At 48.6% G+C, this 21,582-nt stretch overlaps 8 protein-coding genes across 8 annotated transcripts; 4 read left to right on the forward strand and 4 right to left on the reverse strand.

Moving 5' to 3' along the window:
* Positions 1 to 284: 284 nt before the first annotated feature.
* Positions 285 to 1,975, forward strand: BDR25DRAFT_361499 (uncharacterized protein; the record flags this gene model as incomplete). The annotated part of the gene is made up of 9 exons (XM_033696423.1): positions 285 to 369; positions 430 to 561; positions 596 to 613; positions 691 to 733; positions 785 to 992; positions 1,151 to 1,321; positions 1,368 to 1,455; positions 1,540 to 1,596; positions 1,662 to 1,975. The coding sequence occupies 9 exons, from the start codon at positions 285 to 287 to the stop codon at positions 1,973 to 1,975; spliced, it is 1,116 nt and encodes a 371-aa protein (XP_033541271.1).
* Positions 1,976 to 1,998: 23 nt separating this feature from the next.
* On the forward strand, positions 1,999 to 5,865 carry BDR25DRAFT_361500 (uncharacterized protein; the record flags this gene model as incomplete). Its single annotated transcript, XM_033696424.1, has 24 exons — positions 1,999 to 2,748; positions 2,801 to 2,853; positions 3,081 to 3,259; positions 3,298 to 3,364; positions 3,406 to 3,435; positions 3,485 to 3,548; positions 3,589 to 3,686; positions 3,712 to 3,841; positions 3,942 to 4,097; positions 4,164 to 4,184; positions 4,217 to 4,272; positions 4,331 to 4,434; positions 4,467 to 4,484; positions 4,532 to 4,561; positions 4,602 to 4,670; positions 4,727 to 4,799; positions 4,866 to 4,905; positions 4,938 to 5,227; positions 5,265 to 5,285; positions 5,323 to 5,377; positions 5,443 to 5,494; positions 5,565 to 5,615; positions 5,644 to 5,815; positions 5,847 to 5,865. The coding sequence occupies 24 exons, from the start codon at positions 1,999 to 2,001 to the stop codon at positions 5,863 to 5,865; spliced, it is 2,598 nt and encodes an 865-aa protein (XP_033541272.1).
* BDR25DRAFT_346662 (glycosyl transferas-like protein) lies at positions 5,736 to 7,427 on the reverse strand. The gene is made up of 2 exons (XM_033694164.1): positions 6,716 to 7,427; positions 5,736 to 6,589 (listed from the first exon to the last, which is right to left on the reverse strand). Exons 1-2 carry the CDS (start codon positions 7,248 to 7,250, stop codon positions 5,904 to 5,906), a joined length of 1,221 nt encoding a protein of 406 aa, XP_033541273.1. The 5' UTR covers positions 7,251 to 7,427; the 3' UTR covers positions 5,736 to 5,903.
* Positions 7,428 to 7,716: 289 nt separating this feature from the next.
* On the reverse strand, positions 7,717 to 9,898 carry BDR25DRAFT_271722 (MFS general substrate transporter). The gene has a single exon (XM_033687273.1). It carries the CDS (start codon positions 9,795 to 9,797, stop codon positions 7,899 to 7,901), a length of 1,899 nt encoding a protein of 632 aa, XP_033541274.1. The 5' UTR covers positions 9,798 to 9,898; the 3' UTR covers positions 7,717 to 7,898.
* BDR25DRAFT_361502 (uncharacterized protein) lies at positions 9,881 to 12,008 on the reverse strand (the record flags this gene model as incomplete). Its single annotated transcript, XM_033696425.1, has 15 exons — positions 9,881 to 9,899; positions 9,931 to 10,047; positions 10,107 to 10,224; positions 10,251 to 10,347; positions 10,420 to 10,612; positions 10,660 to 10,738; positions 10,779 to 10,988; positions 11,054 to 11,112; positions 11,144 to 11,207; positions 11,234 to 11,329; positions 11,369 to 11,641; positions 11,704 to 11,765; positions 11,804 to 11,823; positions 11,855 to 11,893; positions 11,925 to 12,008. The coding sequence occupies 15 exons, from the start codon at positions 12,006 to 12,008 to the stop codon at positions 9,881 to 9,883; spliced, it is 1,530 nt and encodes a 509-aa protein (XP_033541275.1).
* Positions 12,009 to 12,033: 25 nt separating this feature from the next.
* Positions 12,034 to 12,623, forward strand: BDR25DRAFT_361503 (uncharacterized protein; the record flags this gene model as incomplete). Its single annotated transcript, XM_033696426.1, has 5 exons — positions 12,034 to 12,099; positions 12,133 to 12,175; positions 12,225 to 12,300; positions 12,354 to 12,402; positions 12,432 to 12,623. The coding sequence occupies 5 exons, from the start codon at positions 12,034 to 12,036 to the stop codon at positions 12,621 to 12,623; spliced, it is 426 nt and encodes a 141-aa protein (XP_033541276.1).
* Positions 12,624 to 15,478: 2,855 nt separating this feature from the next.
* BDR25DRAFT_307170 (uncharacterized protein) lies at positions 15,479 to 16,491 on the reverse strand (the record flags this gene model as incomplete). The annotated part of the gene is made up of 2 exons (XM_033690791.1): positions 16,431 to 16,491; positions 15,479 to 16,343 (listed from the first exon to the last, which is right to left on the reverse strand). A coding segment is annotated over exon 2 (367 nt), but the record flags the coding sequence as incomplete, so codon positions are not given.
* A 3,430-nt stretch (positions 16,492 to 19,921) lies between these two features.
* On the forward strand, positions 19,922 to 21,136 carry BDR25DRAFT_296663 (uncharacterized protein; the record flags this gene model as incomplete). Its single annotated transcript, XM_033688945.1, has 2 exons — positions 19,922 to 20,419; positions 20,489 to 21,136. The coding sequence occupies exons 1-2, from the start codon at positions 19,961 to 19,963 to the stop codon at positions 21,134 to 21,136; spliced, it is 1,107 nt and encodes a 368-aa protein (XP_033541278.1). The 5' UTR covers positions 19,922 to 19,960.
* Between the last annotated feature and the right edge of the window lie 446 nt (positions 21,137 to 21,582).

Below are 21,582 nucleotides of genomic sequence, written 5' to 3' on the forward strand. Positions count from 1 at the left end.
AGGCTTAGCTAGTAAGCAAGCTATAATTAGTATGTATTAAACTTTACAAGGCTTCTATTAGCTAGATGCAAAAGCTAAATGTGTAGTAGTAACTATAGTACTAGTTAGAAGCGCAACTCTAGGCTTATAACTCTCGCATGAGCTAAGAAGAGGTTATAGGGTAAGCAAGTTAGCAAGGTATTAAGATCTAAACAAGGTGAATTATACTAGTGTATTGTAAGGTCTAAGAAGCCTGAGAGAGCTCTGGGTTGACTATATACTGTATGAGAAAGGAGCTAGTCCTAATGAGACACGTGCGACATGTTGTCGCGTTAAGTTACGACCAGGCGGACTGCCTTTCCACGAAAAGCGTCTTACCGATCGCAAGGCGTAGAAACTTTGCTTAGCAGTTTATATGCATCTCTTCAACGATGATTTTCCTCGAGACAGCCTCGTGTATCCGTCTCAGCCTCATCCTTCGAGAGCCTAGCAAGGTTTACGAGCTTGGACTCTCTTCTTATTGTCCGCGCCAAGTCTTAAAGATTTCACTGTTGACGCAACCGCTCGACTATTCTCGAGAGCGTCAGACTAAACGAATACCAAATTTCTAAATGAGATGAATGCGTACTGGTCGGTCAGCGATGAATCCTTGATGGCTTGCCGAAATCTGCAGGGCCGAGAGGTTGTATTCACCCGACAATTTCCTTTAAGGAGAAGCCTCAGCTTATCGAATCGACCGCACCTCAATTGAACAGTTGCGCTTCTAACGGGACCTAACATAACTACCACTCTGCCACAGACCAAGGTGTCGCGGGCAGCCTCGTGAGAAGAAAGCGGAGAACCCCGGTTTCAAAACCTCAGGGCTGCGATTTATTAGGCGAACGGTCATTAAGCATATTTCGACAACGTCGCTGGTCATAACGAACGTTGTGCTAGTTGTTGGCAGAGAGAGACTGGTCACTGACTTTGGGCCAGTGAAACGCGCCCAATCCTTCCATTCTCAATCTTCCAAGGTTCAATTCTTTAACCCAAGCCCCTGTTATTCCCGCTCCTCCACCCCTAATTTATTTTAGCAAAGTGTCTCTATCTTTACTCTGTGTACAAACGCACAAAATTGCCCGAAATACCCTCTTTCAGCCGCCCTAGGACAAAGGCTGCCCTCATGAGATAGGATCCTGAAGGATGGGGAATTGAACTTGAAACAAACGCTTCCAATCTCCGTGTCCTCGTTATTTCACAGCCTACCCCCAAATGGAGTCCGAAACGCAGTCTTGTTGGCTTGGCGATATGTTACAGTAAGGTGTGGCGTGGTTTCGTGCGTGATGTTTTTCGCGGGAATGGCGTGTGGCTGAACCCTACCTAGGTCTGTGCTCAATGACGGGTCTGAGCCCAATGGGGAAGGAAGCTATACCCTTTCCGGCTTGCGACTGAGCAGACCAGGAACCTTCATGCGCGATCTGATGAAGTGGAATGTTGGTTAGTTGGAGACTTGCCAACGGTATGTAACAAGGTTCACACTCAAAATATTGTGTATTTTATGCAAATATCCAGGTATTTAAGAAGCCAACACTGCCAACAAAGACTCACCAGTCTTGAGCACGCAAACCGACTTCTTTAGTCTGATTATTATAACCCTTTTCTATTCAAAATTTTCTAGGTTCCTTTCTGATTCACTAATTCAGAACGCCTCCCAACTCCCAAGATGTTTGCCGTGAAGGGGTTACAGGTCCTTTCAGTTCTTCTTCCTCTCGCTCACTCTGCCGTTGTTCCCCGTGAAGTAGTTCCTAGAGAGGAGGTTCACGTTGATGCAATCCGCCTCATGAAATGCGCCAATCTCTTCACCGTCAAGGCTGGAATTGGAGGCTGGGAGCAGGGCCAGGCAGCGTACTGGGAGCGAGAAACCGACTTTACGGCGCAACCTACCGATCGCGTTATTTTTGAGATGGTAAGCCTGATGCCCCTCCGTAGACGGTATGGAATATCTTTCGCTAACTGATGATATGTGCATAGTATACTGCAATGGAAGACAGCTTCTATAATGGCGCCAACAAACATTATGAAGGAAACTCTATAGGACCAGCAGCAACTCATTTCACAGTCGATTTCCAAGACCCGGGTGAAATCAAGCCGCCTAACAAGATCTGGGTTGGACGTGCTGTTTATGGTACCAACTCGTACAACTGCCTTACTGATGATGCATTCGAATACACGGACGATAAATATGGGAAGTGCTATTCCTACGCCCGGTGTGTTCAAAAGGATGCCCTCCAGGTTGCAGTTTCCGCATCCAAGGACAGCATCAGAGTCAGCGGCCTCCCACCAGCAAACGAAATCTATGCGCATCTCTCGGAAAGATATAACGACGCGACGCATACTTGCGATCCCACTCCCGTCGACCTAGGCGTCCAAGGGTGTAAAGTCCACTTTGTCTGCAACGACAACAACGCTGCAGTAGCCCAGGACCCCGCCGTTCTCCCAGCATTGCGAGAACAGATGACCAAATTCGGTGCAACAGCTTTGTTCACAACGGAAGTGGTTAATGAGCAGGTAATGAATGCTGGGTGCACACCTGCATGCTGGAATACTGTCGAACGAACCTATCGCACAATGCCAACGTTTGCTCAAATCATCGCTAGAGCCATACCCCAAGATAATTCAAGGTTTGGTTACGAAGTATCGAGGATGGAAGCACATATCAAGTGTGATCCAGATCCAGGAAATGAGGCCTTGTGTGGTGCTCTTGGATCTGTCTTCAGTCTTCTTGGCATGGTCCCTTCCTTTAGTAAGGTTGCAGAGTTTGCTGGCATTGGCGTCGAAACAGCTTGTAGTGCTACGAGCGGTTGATGAGCCAGGAAGGCTTGTCTACGAAGGGTTGTCATCTTCAGCTTATTTTCTCTTATGTTGTATATTTAGGAAAAGCACTTAAATCTTTTTAGAAAGACAACTTTCAAACAATTTAACGTTCACAATCATCTGACTAGTCTTAAACAGTAACGCCACATTCACAATATTCTAGGTGCATTTGTCACATACAACTATCCGCCTATATATATCCTTCTGCAGTGCTAGCTGGGAGGTTGACCTTTTGGCAAACGCAACAGCATTTCTCAAGAATTGCTGCTAAAGGAACCCTATTGTTTCACTGTCGTAGATGCATTCTTCTTCAAACAACTGAATATTCAATTAAATCACAAATTGAATGATATGCTAGAAGATATCGAGGCAATTTTACGTTCATCTGTATATCACGCTTCCGTCAATGACCATTCTCATACTCATCGTGTACACCATCCTTTCTGCAATGTCCCAGACAATGAGAGATTAATCCACAAGGCCACCCCGGCTTCCTCTTGCACTACCCCACGGCCGCTATGAGCCTATCATGGTGGCTACACCCATGAAATCGCTGTGAGAATGTCGGCATAGCTTCGAGCACACGTCCCCAAGCAACTTGAAGTCGCGTAGTCTTCAGAAAATGCGGCGGAAGTCTTGGTCGATAGGTTAGGTTGCATTTAGTGACCACGTTGGACACCACGCAGCGTAAGACGGGGCTGAACGGCTTGGGTGATGTAGACGCCACCTTGGCATACTCTCCCTAGGGGTAGCTAGGTAAATGTAGAGAAAGGGAAGTTGAAGTACGAGCCATTTTGCATGCAGATAGAAGAGGGTTTAGTCCAGTCGCATTACAACTTTCTGGGCAGTTCGAAGTCCTGCATGATCGACGGGTGGGAGAGCAAGCAGTCGTAGCTACGTCGGAAGTAAGCTACTGATCAACCAAATGATATCAACAACAGGCCCTGTCCATACAGAAGCAGGCGTAACGCATGTATCCTATTGTGGGCCTGTTAGAGACGGGCTATTTGTGAGTGCGCTGTAAGTGTAAGGAAAACCGTAGGTAGTTAGCATGTTAATTTATTATGGAGCAGATGTGCCAAATAGAATTGGAGTGGGGGTCGAGATAGAGCTGCTGGGGTAGTGGAACGGGTGGAGGCAGCAATGAAGGAACAGCATTGCTTGGCAGCAGTGTGAAAAGTGGTCACTGGGTTGAAGATCAAGCGGCTAGATACCGTTTATGTTGTCGTGGGCGATGCCCATATTCCGTAACAACTACTCAGGCCGTCACTACAAAATAATGCCCAAGAACAAGCCACAAATATGCTTAGACACAGAGGGCCTGATATAAGACACGATACCCACATTTTGCAGTTGATTTAGGAGAAATTTGGGAATGATGCAGGCGATTACAGAATTACGAATTCTTCCAACGAGCGCGAAGGTTATAATACGCCCAAAGTCCCCATAGCTTTATAATGGCTCACGGGCCTCAAATATTGGTCACAATCGGGTGAAGATACATGCTAGTAGGAAATGGTGGAGGTGTCAACTCGGCGTCTGAGGTTAATTTAAATGAAGACAAAGTTCCACATCGCCGCCTCCGGAGCTGCAGTAGCGAGAGTGGCTAAAGAGTAACACGATGTGAGATGCAGAGCCCGTGAAGGGAGAATGTATGAGAATGAACACAAAAGGGACTAAAGGAGACTGAGGAAAATAGGGAAGCTCAAAATGGTAGTGCCTCCCGCCCGTGAATTACAATAAAGCAACGAACCCGTGCGAGACTATAGCTCATAGAACTCACATTCGCCTCTATGGAAAAGGGTCGGATTGTAAATTATACCACCATGGAACGAGGCGTCATGCCGCGAGAGATCTTCTTTTAGAATTTTAAGCATCTTTGAGACAAGCCGAGCGTTCTGGCAGAGCAGGGCAGAGCCCGCCGACACAAACCCTTCGTTCGTGAAGGGTAGAGAGATGCAGTCCAGGTAAGGTTTGGTAGGTAAAAGTCAGAGCCAACCCAACTTCCATGGGTTATTTCCATCATGATCCAGCATGTTGGGGTACGGCATTCCCCTAGTAATTGAAGGTGGGGTGTCCGGGAAATGATCCACGTTCACTTGCAGTTCACTTGCAGTTCACATGATAACAAGAGTCCAAGTCCTCCGAATGGCTACGATACGCATATTTGGGGGGTAACGCTGCCATTAATTATCTTAGCAATATCCTTCATCCACTTGAGCAAGATCGCCTCCCCAAGTAGTATAAGTGACTGGGTAGGAGTGCAGAAGAATACTGCTAAACCTGAATTGAGGGGGAAGAGGCTGAATTCGCGTCGGTCAAAGGGCCATGACGAAGGCCTAAAGAGTACTTCTCGAAGCTTCGCCGATATAAGGAAACAGAATCAGAAACAGAAGTAGACGGATAGTTTTCGCCGCCCCAGACGGGGCCAGAATGAGGAAAGGGCGCGAAAGGTAATGTCTTAGAAACTCTTAGCGGATGAGCTAAGAGCGCAACACTTCTCTCGAAAATGCTCTATTTTCTCACAGGGCGTAACTTCCAGAACGTGAGAAAGGTGCACGGCTGAGAGGGCAAGTACTAGAATTTTACGTGAGAGCTTCAGGAACATAGGCGTACGGCAGGGAGCCTGAAAACTATCAATCCTCCAGTCGATTGGAACATCGTCAGAACCAAGAACAGGCAATAAGCACCTTAGCTATTCTTAGCTATTCTTGGACTGACGGCTCTCACAGGATTGACGACTTGTCGCCGACCGACCGACGATCAAACAGGACGCAGCGCAGGTCATGCACCTGCATGGATCAAGGGCAGCCCAATGTGGTGGCGCACCTGTATTCTGTGGACCAACAAATCGCATTACTCGCGGCTATCTGAAACCCCAAAATCGCGTGAAGATCAATAATACCAAACACCCATCACCAGCTGCATATGAAATCTGCAAAAGTTGTCGATCTCCAGCAACCATATCGCATAAGAAAATCATGTTCGCGAATACGAGCAACCTCATCCTCTAGCGGCAGTACGCCTGACTAGCTCGTTGACCCAAGAAAACTCTGAGAGTGACCTCGAGATTACGATTTCGTCTCGTAGCTGAGGATTGGTACCTTCTCTTCATCCTTCAGCAGGAAATTCCACATGCAGTCTGCTGCAACTTTCGCCCCATCCATATCGTTGATCTTCTCAGCAAGAGCCCTTGCATTCGACCTGTAGCTAGCGTCCCGCTGTACCTTTTGCACAGCCTCGCGGATGGCCTTAGGGTTCCAGTGTTGTCGCTGCACACGGATACCAACTCCGGCGTTCATTGCATTGTCGAGATTGGTCTGCTGCTCGATCTGCAATGCCACGCCAACAATGGGGGTACCTGCCGCCATTGCAGTCTGTACTGTGCCCTGACCACCATGGATGACAGCAACATCTGCCAGTGCAGTCGCCTTCAGAGCAGGGATGAATCGGTCCGTCACAAGCAGGCGCGGATCATTGCCTGCGACGGCACGGGCTTCGTCTGGTGAGCAAATTGATGGCGATGCAAGGACAACAATATTCCAGTCGTCATTGGGAGACATGGTGAAAGCGCGAATGGCCTCGAAAAGGAATTCTTCGGTACCGGAGCTACCCATTGTGACAAGAATAGCGGGGCCGGGGCCTTTGCGCATGTGTGCAACAATATCCGCATCGAGCTCAGCGTCGCTCTTTGCAAAGAGTGGGCCCGTTATAGCGATATTGCGTGGCAGTCGGTCGGAGTAGTCGGCGTGGAATACTGGGTGGTCGTTGACAAGATTTAGGTCAGCCATATTCATATCAAAAAGGCTTATCGGCCCCTTGATAGGCTAGCCACATGCGGCGGCGGCAGCGCCAAGTCGATGTTGACGAAAAATGGGCGCACGTATCATCAGGCCGCTCCCCCACCATGCTAGCTTCTGGCGGATAGGGCGAGGCAGACGAGTGAATAGCGGCATCATGTCAGGTAGGTCCCGGATTAAGCCATTGGTGAAACTAGATGGGTGTAGCGGCACAGGAAGGAAGTTGATAGTCCGTATGCCAAGTAAGCGTGCTGCAATGCTAGCAGGAGCCCACATTCCGTGGAACACAGCATCTGGTCGTAGAGAACGGAAAGCTTCCAGCTGGCCATCGATGAAGGTTTTGGCAATTTGCTCCGAGCCAAAGAATTCTGGAAAATCCCATCCCAAATCGTGGGCAACGCTGCGGCCTTTGACACGGGGTTGACAGGCGACAATTTCGAAACCAGCACTTGTGATCAAGTGCTCGAAACGACTTCCGCATGAAAGGAAGGTGATCTTTAGGTCGTGTCCAAGGGGACAGCTCTCCCGCAGCGCGACAGCTATGGCGATGGCTCTCGTAGCATCTCCGGCGTCTTGGAAAGCCACACTGACGACGAGGTGGGTGCTTGTAGTCGCCATAACGTCGTAGGAGTGCGAGGACCGGGCGGGGTTGTGAAGGTTGTGGTTTAGAGGCAGGGGGTGAGGTTGTATTGAGAGTTGTATGAAGAATTGTAATGAGAGTTGTATGAGTTGGGGTATTGAGTATTGGGGGACTATGAATAGTAGATTGCAATGAGGGGTTGTTGAACGTTGCTAACGATCTCGAGCACTTTATATCGAGCACCCTGGGTCGTCAAGATGTTCATGCCCGACGGGCTGCACTCGCCGATGATCCGGTCATGCTCTGAAAGATACGGAGTGATACACTGCCTCCACGTGCTCCTGAGATCTAAGCCGAAAAAAGTAGTAGGCGTGCACAGCTCGATGTGCTAGATGTTATGCCGAACTCTAAACCAAGACAAGTAAAAGCCTTGCATACTTGCATCAAGCTGATCACCCTTGTGGGGAACCGGAAAAAGCAGACGGAGAGAATATGATTGAGGCTTTGTTTGCAAGACTTGCTTATCTGAGCTTCGTATTCAGGATTTCATTATCTAGTTGCGACGTTTAGATTTGCTGAGTGCAGATACAAGGAATGCTGTGGGTCCGGGTAATTGATCCATGAATAGAATCATCAACCCCAGCTTCCGACGGCAAAGGCGTTCCCAGAACCCGGGATCCTTAGGATCATAGCGTCTCAACAGGCTTCCTCTCCAGAGCAAGTGACATTTCGGACTGAGCTCCGCGAAAGGACCAAGCCGAATACCTCGATGATATCGGCGACTCGATGTCGTCGTGCGAGAATGTATCAATGATAATTGATGACATCTCAGACTCAAAATCACGGGAAACATGTCGAATAACTGCCAGCTCTGCGCCTGCGTTCTGGCGGAAGGCCTCAAAACTCAGACTCTCCTCCTCGTCCCTTACAGGATAAGCTCCTGCAGGTGGTGCCGCCACTTCTTTGACACTACGCCACTCCATCCCAATAGCAGCCAAAAAGCTCAAGCAAGCGACTATGAGAGCCACGAAAAATGTGCCCTTGACAAGACTGTAGTTGTAAGCCTCCTTCACCAGTGGCTGGAGACTCACTGGCACGGCGCCTCTAAAAGACGTCGCACCTAAGTGGAGAACGTGCATTGGGTCGATGCCTCTGATGTCCCCGAGCTTCATTATGAATTTGTCCATGAAAACGTTTTGGCCCACAGCGACGAATACTGCCCCGCCTAGAGTCTGACAGAATGACAGCAGTGCGGTACCCGATGGAACATCTTCTTTTGGTAAAACGATTTGGACCGCGAGGTTGGGGTGTTGCATAGAAAACCCCACTCCGAGACCGAGGATGACTTGATATCCAATCCATTCGGAGTGGCCGGTGTTTGCAGTCCAAGTTGTAAGCAGGCCCGCACCAATTGACATCAGAATCGAACCCATAATCATAAACGGAGTGTAGTAGCCAAATCGTTGGACCAAGCCACCACTAAGGATTGATCCGACGACCACGGAAAGAACAAGCGGTATCATATCGATCCCTGACTTCATCGCAGATGCATCTTTGATTGCTTGAAACCAGATTGGGAGATAAATTGACACAGTCAGCATGGTGGATCCGACCAAAAATTGGGATAAGCCACCAAATGCAACACTGCGCTGGAAGATGATGCGGGCCGGAACTGTGGCTGTGGTGCGCCGGGTCAGGTACTGTAGGGCGATGAAGGCTACGAATAGAATAGCGAAAACGGCCAGAAGCGCAATCATTCGAGGTTCCGACCATGCATGCTCTGTTCCTCCCCACTGTAATGCGAGGAGCAAGCATGTGATGGAAGGAATAAAGATCAGCGTGCCGAGAGGGTCGAGGTTGATGAACATTTCTTTCCAGGGGAGTTTTGGCTTTGTTTCGTCGAGGTGAACGAAGAGCATAGATACCGCAATGGTGATGGCACCAAGAGGCAAGTTGATGTAGAAACACCATCTCCATGTAGCCTTGGATCCCGTGAAAGCGCCGCCCAACAAAGGACCGGTGACAGATGCAACGCCGAAGCAGGCGCCAAAGAGACCTTGGAGCATCGGCCTACGATGCAGAGGAACGATATGCAACATGATAAGGATGGCACCTGTGAAGATTCCAGAAGAGCCCAGCCCCGCTATAGCACGTCCGACGATCAGGATCAGAGAATTAGGCGCAGCACCGCAAATTGCGGAGCCGATCTCGAAGAGCAGAATTCCTGATAAGAACACCCACTTTGTGGGTAGGAAGGTGTAGATTCTACCGTAGAGGAGGATAAAGCCGCATGCTGTCAACATGTATGCGGAACCGTACCAGCCAACGTCGTCGAGGGAGTGGAACTGATTGGTGATCTCTGGGATCGCAGGACCAATTATCGTACGATCGAGCGCGACGAGGAAAATGGAGATGTAGAGGGAGAACATAATGAGTGCGACCTTGGCACGTCCCGGATAGTCTGGTGGCTGATCATCCTGGCGGAACTCTGCCGTATGTGTTGAGGCAACGTACTGTGAATCCTGTGAAGGCCAACGCGTGTGTTCGAGTTTCGAGCGTCGAAGTGGTGTGTGTTTGAAGGTCATATTGACGAAGTGATGAGGATTTGGTGGTGAAAGTAGACGCAGGTCCTCTAGATATTAAGGACGTGAGAAATATTTCGGGTTGATTAGATCATTGATTGAAGACTGAGGGGGTCGTAGGCTCGCAAGCAAGCACTCTACGGATAGGTCCGCTGAAAGGTCAGCATCCTGCTTATGCAGGCAGCCCAGGGCCAGCTCAAAGCCACGGCCGGCTGTGTACTCGTGGTGTATCGGTAAATTGCTTGCAGAAATGCTTCGGGGAATGGCGGGGCCGGAGCACAGCATGATGTTGAGCACAACATGCCTAGGAACCCGCCATGCAAAATAATTGTCTGCCCAAAACTTTGCGATCGGAGAGATTTTCGTAACTCGATACGAGATGAGGTCAGAGCCTGCGATTTGTTAACCAACTTCACAAAACCGGTACTGGCTGTTGATCGGTTCCTCATCATGTACCGGCCAAGGCTACAGCATCATCGGAGGTTCGGGTTGTCAAACGCCGTGACGATAGGCACCATGCGCCATCATTCGTCAAACAAAACTGTTTTTCAAACTAGAAATTGGTTAGCGCTACGTTGTGGTATCAGCTAGAGTTGTTGCTACTTGCTCTGCGCGTAACAGCGACCATCGAAGATGAAGGATGGTTACAACACAGCCATCCCAGAACGATACACTCAAAAGGCTCCTCATTCTCCAGTATTCCGGGGTTCGATGCGGTTTCATTGGCGCGCCGCCGACGGCCCTTCGCGTTCTTGATCGGGGAGGATACAAATTTCTGGAAATTGTCATTCCGAGGTGCGTACACCAAGAGTTTTCGTCTGGTTGTCTCACCAAATGTAGTAGGGTTCGAGCGGGTTTATTATACTCCTCTAGGAAATCGAAGAAGAGCAGATCGGCATCACCCAAAGCTGTTGCGCAGGGTATGTCAGCGTCCCTCGTGCAGTCTAGGTGCATTTCGATATTGAAGAGTCCCATGGGGTATACCAGGGATTAATGATGGGAAAGAGTTCTTCAAGATAATATACCGGGAAACCTGGAAATGTGGAGACAAGCCGTGTAGAAGAAACCAATCCGGGTATTTGAGACATCCATGTTGACGACTGATAAGGGACTGCTTCATCGAGGCCCTGCTCAATCTACGTTCTGAGTGCAGCAAAAGAACGAGACGTGGGGATTTAAAGTATTCAGCCTTACCTATTTCCTAAGGATGCCAGTGTGCGTCAGTCCATTATTCGGAGAAAACGCTCAATCGAAGGAACCACAACAACCACCAGCAGGCCAAAAGAATGAATTTAAACCTCCCGCGCTGATGTAAGAACTCTCATGAAATCGTGGAGGTGACGCGTTACTTCAGAAATAGCCAAATAGACAGTAAGCTATTGGTCTGATTCTGATTTGGGGGACGCATACAGCCTGCAGCGGTTATCCGTCATCAACACCATTCATCAACAAGGTCTCGGCATCGTCCCCTCCAATCAGTGTTTGGACCAATAATCGAATGGTAGTAATGAGCCATGCTTCGCGCAAATAGAATCCTATCGCCGTCCTACATGAGCTATAAAACCTTGTGCAACTGTTACATTGTGGCTGGCCGGCTTCGGAAATGCAGGTAGCAGTTATCAGATCTGATAGAAGGATTACTGCATCCAAGAAAGGAATTGTGGATTGTTTTGGCGAATGAGTAATGGGGATGGACTGCCACAGGCGATTCGAACGACTTGAGACGAAACCTGATTGTGCCCTAGGTGACAAGTCCTTAAAAGGGCTATTTACAAGCCTTCCGATGACGAAGACAGCTCCGTCCCTGCCGTCAGCGACGCGTTCGAGGGGCTTCTGGTGGGGCAGGGCTAGGCATGGCATCAGCAAGAAATTCTTTAGACAAGTATTTAACAAGAAAAGCTTGTGAAACCTACCAAGCGACGCTTACGCTTCCCCGAGGCCCCGGCGGTGGCAATCTCTGCTATCTCTTGGCTCTGCATGGCAGCCTGGATACTTAATCTTAACATCACTTCAACCATCGAATTTCAATCTTGCGTCGAGTCCCCTCGAAGAATTTAAACGCATGCAGTGGAGGCGGGTCGTAACACGACGTCACCATGCTGTCGATTCATTCGTTTGCCAATCGAGAACGGAGCGCGGGGTGAGCACTTGAACGAATTCCATGCTCGAAGCTGGATGTATTACAACCCTTTCGTGGCGACTGCAACGTGTCATATGGATTCCGATCGCCATCATCAAAATGCGCATAGGCCGCGAGGTTGCATGCTGCCAAGCCCGGACTCCTCAACTCGTCAACAACAACCAGGTTTCATATCTGGGGTGAATTGACGTTCTACAGAAGCCGAAAGCACAGCCCGTCGTGGCCTTTTTGATGACTAACGGTATGTCAGAGCCTTCGTCCTTGAACAAACATAATGCCCCAAATTCCAGTCCTAATTTTCCATCATTTAGTATGCGCTATTTTCCCTTCGTATAAATTCCGTTACTATCTCAAAATACTAGTTCCGTTATTATATTCATAAGTACTCTTCCATAAATATGTGGGACAACCCCTCAAAGACGTCAGCAAGTAGTCGGAGGGGATAGGGACATGGATAACTGCTATAAGGTCACAGACATTCATGCATTGTAACACAGACAGAGACGAAGCTTTGGCTATCTGGCTTTGAGGCTTCTAGCCCCAAACACAACTTTCTAAAGGAGCCTAGGATTGTCGCAAGGGCAGACTTTGAGTACCAACTTTTCAGGGGCTTGGTTAGGCGCTTCCAGTGGCTCATACTTTCAGCTCAGCATGTGGATAACCAGCACACGAAGCAACTGCAACCATAAATTATAGCTTGTTGTAGACGATTCAAAGTGTTGTAGGCAAAGTTTTGTTAGCAGGTTTCTTCTGAGCTGTGTGCTGCCCTCAGATTCATCGTATCGAACAGGACTGTATTCATGACTTAACCTGATATCGAAATCTGTTGTTAATGAACCTGTGTCTCCTCCAACACGTTTCCAGCCTTCAAGTGAGCTCTTGAATGAGAGCAGATATATTCTATCGCAGAGTTAGTTATGAAGCTGATGGATGATAGAGGAGGGCGTATGGAGTTTCGAGTATTCAACTAGGCGGTGAGAGCCAAACTGGGTAGATTGAGCTGAAGTGTAAGGTCTCTCGAGCTCGAGAGAGCTCTGGGGCAACTATATAGCCGATAAAATAGGGCTAGTCCCACCCAGATGCGCTAGTCTTCAATGGGAAACGGGTGTAGTCGAGGACCCACATTCACCCTAATGCAGGGTCACGTGGAACAATGACACGTGCGACATGTTCAGGGGGTATCTAGAGGCTTTAAACCAAGAGTCTGTCGCTCTAAGTATAAATAGTTCGGGGCAAAAGTCTGCAGCTAAGAGAATGGGAAGACGCACTCTCCTAGCCTTTCTGATTTGCTAATAGTAAGACTCGAAACTACAAGAGGTATTTAAGTGAATGATGTTCCAAGTGCTAGCCTTGTCGATGCCCATACTGATTGCAATAGTTGCCCCAACAATCACGTCGCTGCTCCTCAGACGCTTGTCCTAGATTTGTTCTTCGATTTTGTTGTTCATTCCGCGGTAGCATTGTTTCCCCCTCAAGCCACGATATAGCGTGTGATCAATCTACATGCTCGTTGCTTTCTGTCATGCTACATAAACGATCATAGGTCTCTAGCCTAGAGCCACTAATGGCCAGCAACCGCAGGTCATGGTGATATACAGTTATGGTAAAAAGGCCCTTGGCTAAAAATCTAAACATGGCCACCTGTTAATACACCCAGCTATATCGTACTGAAGTACATCAAATTTAGTACTGGTTAGTAGTATGCGGGGGGTTGCCAGTACAGTAACTGTAACTTCATGTGGGCATAAGTTATTAGAGAAGTGATGTATTGCGGAATGAGGGTACGAAGAGCTATATACTTTATATAGCATGATGAGACGCCAAGTCCAAGGTTGATTGCACAGCCCATCGTAGAGCCCTTCGGCTTACATTAACTGTATTTAAAGCCCTGTTACTAGCCGGTTACAGCCGTTTATACATATTTTAGTTGGGGGAGAGGTGCCAGCGCGGCTGCGGGAGGTGTAGAGGGTGCAAATAGGCCATACGTTGGTCAGAAATTAACTCAGATTACGCCTATCCTGCGCAGTATGTTAACGATTTGGTAAGAAACTCCACAAAGCCGTTATCTAGACCCTGTATTCACCCCATAATGTTACTTTCTTAGTACATTACCCGCCAGCCCTAAGGCCCTCAGCCCTTTTTTGCCACTGAGGCCTCAAGCCGTTGATCTTCCTCTAAGAAGGTGCCTGTTCAACATTGTGCCGCTTATGAACATCTTTAGCGCCCCTAAAACGCTTTCTCTTCGCCCTTATCTGCGTCGGTTTTTCTTGAATTAATACTCTCAAAGCTGTGCGCAATATGCGGGCGAAGGAGCAGCTTTGTGCAAGTGCGAGAGGAGCTTCTTGCAGGCTAACCAAACTGTCGTGATTAATAGGAACTACCTCTTGTATACAACAACTAAGTTATAGAGCTATAGAAGAACTAGCAATACAATATAGTGGTAAGCAGAAAATTAACTAAACTAGAGAGTGCATTAAACTAGTATGAAGTACGGCTTAGGAGGAAGATTAATCCACCTATGCTCCTACTGTCGCACGTGTCTCACGCGATACTATGGCCACGTACGCTATTCACTCATTAGTACTAGATCCTTTTTCGCACAGTATATAGTCAGCCTAGAGCTCTCTCTCGCTCCTTAGACCTTACAATACACCAGTTCAATTCACCTTGTTTGGATCTCAATACTTTGTTGACTCGCCTACCCTATGACCCCTACTCACCTCATGCGAGACCTACCACTCCTTCTCGGCTACGTTGGATACTCCGTAAATGGCCCGTTATACTCCGTACAGTAGAGTAAATCTATTAATTCGCCCGTTACAGTGCACTGTTAGGTACCCCCCTCATCTATAAAGTACAGATAGTACTTACAAGCAGCTTGAATAGTACAGAACACCAAAAAGCCTCAAAACCACTCCGTTACGTGCGGATGGTCTCGTTGGCTAGGATACCAAACGTGTCGCAAACGTGTTGCGCAACCTTGGGAGTACGTATAGCCGTTAAATAGACCGCTCTTTCCACATTCGCTTCCTTGGAAATCTGAACTCTTTTGAATAGTCCGGTATGAATTAATGATCCCATTCATCCATACGGTACGTTTCAACAACTGCATGAAGCTAGATGTCCCCAGGAATAACCTTCAAGGACCCAATAAATCCCTCTCGTCTTCCTAGAACCAAAGAATACGTGAACAGAGTACGAATTCCTGTCCCAAATCATGCCCTTATCATGTTTCACGTGAGTCGATTTTATGCAACACGTTGGGTCGACAGGGTACGAACCTGAGGTGGGGCATCGCTGGTTTACCTCTCTGAGTGAGTGAAATTAAAGCTGAGCCAACAATGAGCGGAATCATTGGGACCGCGGCCTGTCGCCGTCGCAATTCCTGGTTCACGTGAATCGACCTTAGAAGTTGACATTGTCAAAGAACAATCAGTCACCTGACTTAATATCATTGAGAATGTCTTGGCAGCTTTGCTGAGATGACTCATCCTCTCTACACCCTCCATCCCATATTCACACGGGGCGCGCCACTCCTCGATTACCGCACTCTTATATTTCACCAAGACTCACTAGGTTCGGAAGTTTCTTCTTAGCAAAAGCGAATATCACTACCAATTTCATCGGAAACCCCAGTTGTCGCACCGAACTCCGCAACAGACAATTCGAACTGCCTCTTCAATGCTCGAGTCCCCGTCGTCAAATCTACGCTGATTGCTTGATAGTTTTTTGATACACTACGTCGAGCCTAGCCTTCGATTGCCCTCGTGTGCATAGCGACGCCACTTACTGCTTCGTAGCCACCCAGCTTCGAGGTGAAGCTAAATCCCTATTCTAAGACCGCTATACCGCAATTTAAGAAAAGAAGAAAATGCAGAACATCCCGACAAGAAATGAACCAATCTTTAGAATGGCCCGGCGACTCCAATACGAATCAAACTAAGAGAAGTCGCCCTCAAAGCCCCCGCCACCGCGGCCCGGTTTTAGTCTACACGAGAATCCCGGTGATCATCCGGTTCCGAATGTGAATGATGCTTCGGCGGCAAGAAACCCTCCTTTTGGCCTCGCTCGGTGATCCATTTCCGAATCGCCTTCCAGTTCCGACAGGTGTGCACGCGCTCTGTCTCCCCAACTAGGTCGGCCGAAGGATCATTCAGGAGGACAGGTCGCAATGTTACCGGTGTCAAGTCGGCATGACAAAGAATTGCCTGCCTAAGCTGGTCGATGCAGTGGTCGACATGCATTCTCATCTTCATCCTATGTGCATGCTTCATAGCAGCTTGTAGATGCTGCTCATAGTAATCCGGGTCAAACTGCTGTCGAATGGTGTTAAGACAGTGCAGGTTGTGCATCATGTCGACACTGCCGTAGAACCCAGGTGTATCCACGACATCCTTAGCCGCTTCCAGGTGAGTCAACTCCGCTACATGGCCATCCTTGTTCAGCTTCTCTACCTCATTGGGATAAAGTTTGATGTACCGTTCTAAACTTGTCAGTGTTACTGCTGATTACCTTGCGCTGAAAGACATACCTGCAACGAGCGCCTCCCAATTTGCGTCAATTTCGGGATTTGGTACACCAACATAGTGCAAGTCGTCGTCGTTGAGCTTGCCGTAAATCGTGCCATTCTCGTGTGCGTGGAGAGAATGCGTGAATCTGACTTTCTCCAGTTTGAGTAAGTGCTTTGGTAAGTCTTGATTAGGTGTTAGTTGGAAACCCATTGTTAAAGGTTCTAGCGATCATACCAAAATCAGTGTGGAACCCGTTTCCATACGCCCCGAACGAAACCCGCCCAACCCAATGAGCCCAGATGAGGTCGATCAAAATGAGGGTGTGGATGATGATGGAAATATATAAAGGGTATCGTAACATGGCTACTGCCTTCAGCCATGCCCAACCACTTGAAGGCTCTGGCTCGGAGGTCTGGGTGTCCGGTCGGGATGAGATTAATGACTCCTCATCATCTTCTACGAGACTTGAGTACTCTGGGCCTTGATGAGGAAGGTTCGACTTGAACCTCCGCACCAACCGCCCCCAGAAGCCCAAACCTTCAGTCTGGAATGTTTTTTCAGTAGTGGAAGACATTATTCTTGGGTACATGAGAGGGGGAAAAGATCACTGGGGAAGCCACTTCTCTTAGAGAGAGGGGGAAATCGACACCATTCTTGTACCAGCTCGAGCCTCCAAAGCCCAGCAAGCGTTCACATGCCCCTTAGAAACCTTCGAGTTTGTTACTCCAGCTGAGCCATGTGTTGCCCAGCATGTTGATCCTACGCCATTTCGATGACCAGGGTAGCACATTTGGTGTTCTGCACGAGTCTATTGACGAAATTTTTGAGCTTAAGCCAACTCCATCGTATGAGGAAGTTGTATGGGGACGGAGTAGCGAAGCTGACTTGCAAGAGGCCACGAAGATGAGAGGGACGACGGCCCGTCAAGCGATGCGCAACCGAAGATCCGGTACCCTTCACAAGATTCTAGTGGTCGTAGTCGAGATAAATCTGGTGGGATTACTCCACCAACCATACCTAAGGCACATAAATGCAGGTGGATGCGCCATTTGCATTGGACCCCTCCGAACTCCTGGACATAGCGATGAGATCAGATCGGTCCCAACCTGCCCACTTTCCTCCCATATTGTAACAGCCGTAAGTCGTCGACTTGCAAATGATCATAAGTTTCCAATCACAACTTCAGGTTCCCCATGGAAAACTCTGGCTAATTGATTGTCTGAGGCAGTACCTTCATGTTCTTGTGGGGTTTCTACATCCTGTATTTACGGGGCGCAACTCTTGTTCAGAGATTGCCGTAAGTCGTATCACCTCTGCACAATGCACTCGAACTCTTTAATTCGTGCCCTTTCTTCGAGCCCAGTTCAAAAGTGAGCGAGCCCACCAACGGCAAGGGCGCTGAAGCGAGCTGTGGAAACAATGATAATTGGCCAGAGAGATGCTGACACGCTTGCCAAGCGTAATTACATTTAGCCACAGCGTTTCTGGGTACCAGGATTCCTCATCTTACACTATTCAGTCTGTGATCAACGCTTCCAAAGGTCTTTGTGGCGGCTGACATGCGCTTATATCCAACACTTTTATCGTTCGTATGAGCCCCGGCGCCCGGGTTACGGTCTCGAACTTGCGTTCAACAGTGCATCTCGACGGACTCGGTGATTCGCTTCGACCCGAACGAACCCTAGCTCAGCGCGTGCAGCAACTTTCCAGGCATTCTAACAGGGATCAACGTATGCCACCGCCAACGTTCTGTTGTAGTATCAAGCATAAGTAGTGTGCGTGGTTGTTGCGGGGTGGGATAAGCAAAGGCTGTTGCAGAGTACTTTCACAGTTGCATGAGCGATCCTGCTGGTTCATCTTGCTTTTGATCTGTGCTTTGGTTAAAAAAAAAAGAAAAATAGAGTTTTAGCGATCCTAACAACGGCACCGATCACGAACACTACTTATGTCTGATACTACAGTACGGCACGCCTGGCGGTGGCTGCACGAGATACGCTCAACTTGCCTTGCACATGCTATACATACTGTCTCGCTTACACCCACTCGATCTTGACAACGAGAGATAGCAAGAATAAGCGGGGAAGGGCCAGTGCAGTGGGGCACAGGCAGCACTCGAATGTTGTTCACAGCTTCTTTCAAGGGGGGGAGTTCGTCTAATAACCTTAAAGACCACAAAATGTGCAATACGACCCACGCTCGAGGAGGCTTCAGCGCTCGAAATCCCTTTGCTCGATGCTTTCCACGTCGTCAGACTAAGTCTTCGCTAACGATTACGCATTTTATAACTATCTACTTACAGCAAATTACTACACAACTCATCGACACCGGTGAGAATTCTCGTCATTCCGAGTCCGTGCAGATGGCGACGACCAGTGCCACAGCAGGTAACCATGCAAAGTAGCTCACGGTTCTTATTCACATGTAATATCCGTTCCACATTTCTGTGCTGACTCCATCACTGTATTCCATGCATACCAATCCAACCATCACGTTGCACCGTCTCACGCAGGACCATGAAACCCTATAGTACTTCCATTACCATGACGAGACACATCCATAGATCTTGCAAGGAGTTGAATCCATTGTGTATACCAGTAACGTCTCAAAATCAGTATGAAATGGGTTAATATTGTAAGCCCAACTGATTTCAATGCGTCTTCGAACTTCACTTCCCTCCTGACTTCGGCTCTCCCACTCGCGGGTGTCATCCAAGCCTGGAAGCACACTCATTTGCAATGACTAACTCGCCTACCTCCTTCCCCAACAAGGGCAATATACGGACGTATCCTTGCGACAAAGGCTCGGTAAGTCGTGTACTCACTTGGCTGTCAGCACCGGGCCACCGCGAGACCATAGCGACAGCTACTCTTGCAGCCCCACTCCTTCCCGCAGACATCCATTGGAGAAGAGAAGCTCAAGAGCAGTTCTCTCTATGGCAACAGCTATTCGTAGGCCACCGCTCTCCAACGACTGGCCCGCAGCCCTTGTATAGCAAGTATAACTGTCGGCTATCTCGTTATGGAGCGACATGGGCCTGGCACACTCCCGAGGCTTCGACCATAGACCAACTCGATTCTCCGCATCTCTTTGGAAAGTATGAACGCACTCAGAAATATTTTTGCTCTTAAAACGATCTCCTTAAAGAACTTAGCACACAATGGGAACGGGACCTAGCTATTATGAGGTGTGGAGCGAAGGCCTCTCGGCATTAGGCTCAAATTTGGCAGGGCTTCGATTTATAAGGGAAATTAAGGGCTAGCGTTAGGACCCTAGGCCGGTAACAGAGATAGTTCAGGCCTTGAGGGAGTTGGGACTTAGAGAAGCTTTTGTCACGTTACTTCGTGTTCCATACCCGTTCCGATACGAGCTACCCCTCCTCGATCGACACACAGGCCACAAATTGGCCAATTAAACACCAGCATACTACAAGCGTTTTGCGAAGGCAACAGTCCACTTCCTTATCTTCACCTTGACATCGCATCCTCTTCTCTTCCATACGTCCACTCACTCTCACTATGGCCTCCATCATGGTAACCGCACAGTGCCTATGCAAAGCCCAAACCTTCACTACCGAGGTCCCTGCCTCGAATTTCCCCCTCCTAGCCACCGCCTGCCATTGCGACTCCTGCCGCCGCGTCACCGGCGCATTATACTCCATCAACTTGCCTTGGCCGGAACCACGCGTGAACGTAGACATATCTAAACTCGCCCGGTATGCATTTTCTTCCCGTATTAGGGTTTTCTTCTGCCGGACTTGTTCCACTCCGATATTCTTTGAAGATGGCGATTTGGGAGATCTGGATGTTTTCACAGGCGCAGTGAAGAACGATGCTGGAGATGTTATGGATCTAAAGATCATCCGGCATATATTTGTTGGAGATACACGGGATGGCGGGGCGTCTATGTGGCTACGGAAGCCGAATGCGGATGGAAGCGAGGCGAAGAGGTTTAAGGAACGTAGTCGTGGAGAGGATGTGCATGAATATGGCTTCGATTGGCCTGCAGAACAAACCCCTGGTTCTAACACCACGTACGAGGAAAAGTCCACGGAGAATGCTATTCCCATTCGATGTCACTGCAAGGGCGTGGATCTCGTCTTGCATCGAGGTAACTACAACGGGAAAAAGAGAGAAGAGCTTCCGTGGTTCATTGATCCCAAGACACACAAAGCTATCGCGGGATTCTGCGCATGCGACTCTTGCCGTCTCTCATTCGGTGTCGATGTTTGTAATTGGAGCTTTGCGGAGCTGAACAACATCTCTTATTCCGAGGCTCTGACGAAGAATGGAAAGGTCTTCCCACGGAATACATCGGAGCTCAAGGCTGCGGTGGACCGCAAAGATTCGTCAATCGGCACGCTCACGTACTACGCTTCCTCTCCCAATGTCCAGCGCTACTTCTGCGGTTCTTGTGGTGCCTGTGTCTTTTATGCTGCGGACGACCGTCCAGATATTGTGGATGTTGCTATTGGTGTTCTGGAAGCCTCAGATGGTGCAAGAGCTGAAGGGTTTCACTCTTGGGCTCTAGGGAAAGTCGGCTCGATCGGTGATACGAAAGGTGGATGGAGAGAAGGGCTCATGGCGAGAGTTGAAAAGGAGTGCGAAGAGTGGAGGGAGCAGAGGGGTTATCCGAAGAATTGGAGGAGAGTTGAGAGAGAGGCAGCAGAGGCTAAAGGGGGAACAAATTATTGATCGAAGTTTCTTCGTCTTGCTACCTAGCATTGAAAATTACAGCAGGGTCATTTAGGACAGAAATTAACACTCTGTTGACCTTCTCCCTGAATCTAGGAAGAGGTTTTGGACAATACATAGAGTCTACCCTGGTCTTGCTCCATTTATGTGATAAAATGCTGCACACTAAGGGCCTATTTTACTGCTAATGTTGGATTTCCCTCTTGTTCAATAAACGGAACCCTCATACTGCATAAGATATACTGCACATGAATTCTCTACTGCTAAACAACTACGAATATCTAGGGTATTATATTGAGTGAATGAAGTTCATGGTTCTATGTACGGTGGAAATAGAGAACGAGAGCTAGAGACGCATCCAGGGCATGCTTGGAGATTAATAGGTCCAGTTGATGGTAAGGGTTGAACTTGGACTAAGCTTCTCTAGGCCTAGCGCAGAGCCTGCA

The sequence above is a fragment of the Lindgomyces ingoldianus genome (genome assembly GCF_010093535.1).
Source record: "Lindgomyces ingoldianus strain ATCC 200398 unplaced genomic scaffold BDR25scaffold_45, whole genome shotgun sequence".
NCBI lineage: Eukaryota > Fungi > Ascomycota > Dothideomycetes > Pleosporales > Lindgomycetaceae > Lindgomyces > Lindgomyces ingoldianus.

Bases quoted from the DNA above. Each gene is read 5' to 3' on its own strand.
- BDR25DRAFT_346662 (XM_033694164.1), bottom strand. From the start codon at position 7,250: ATGGCGACTACAAGCACCCACCTCGTCGTCAGTGTGGCTTTCCAAGAC. The intron at 6,590-6,715 runs GTGCGCCCATTT...ACGACCACCCAG, and splicing joins GGGGAGCGGCCTGATGATAC to TATTCCACGCCGACTACTCC.
- BDR25DRAFT_271722 (XM_033687273.1), bottom strand. From the start codon at position 9,797: ATGACCTTCAAACACACACCACTTCGACGCTCGAAACTCGAACACACG.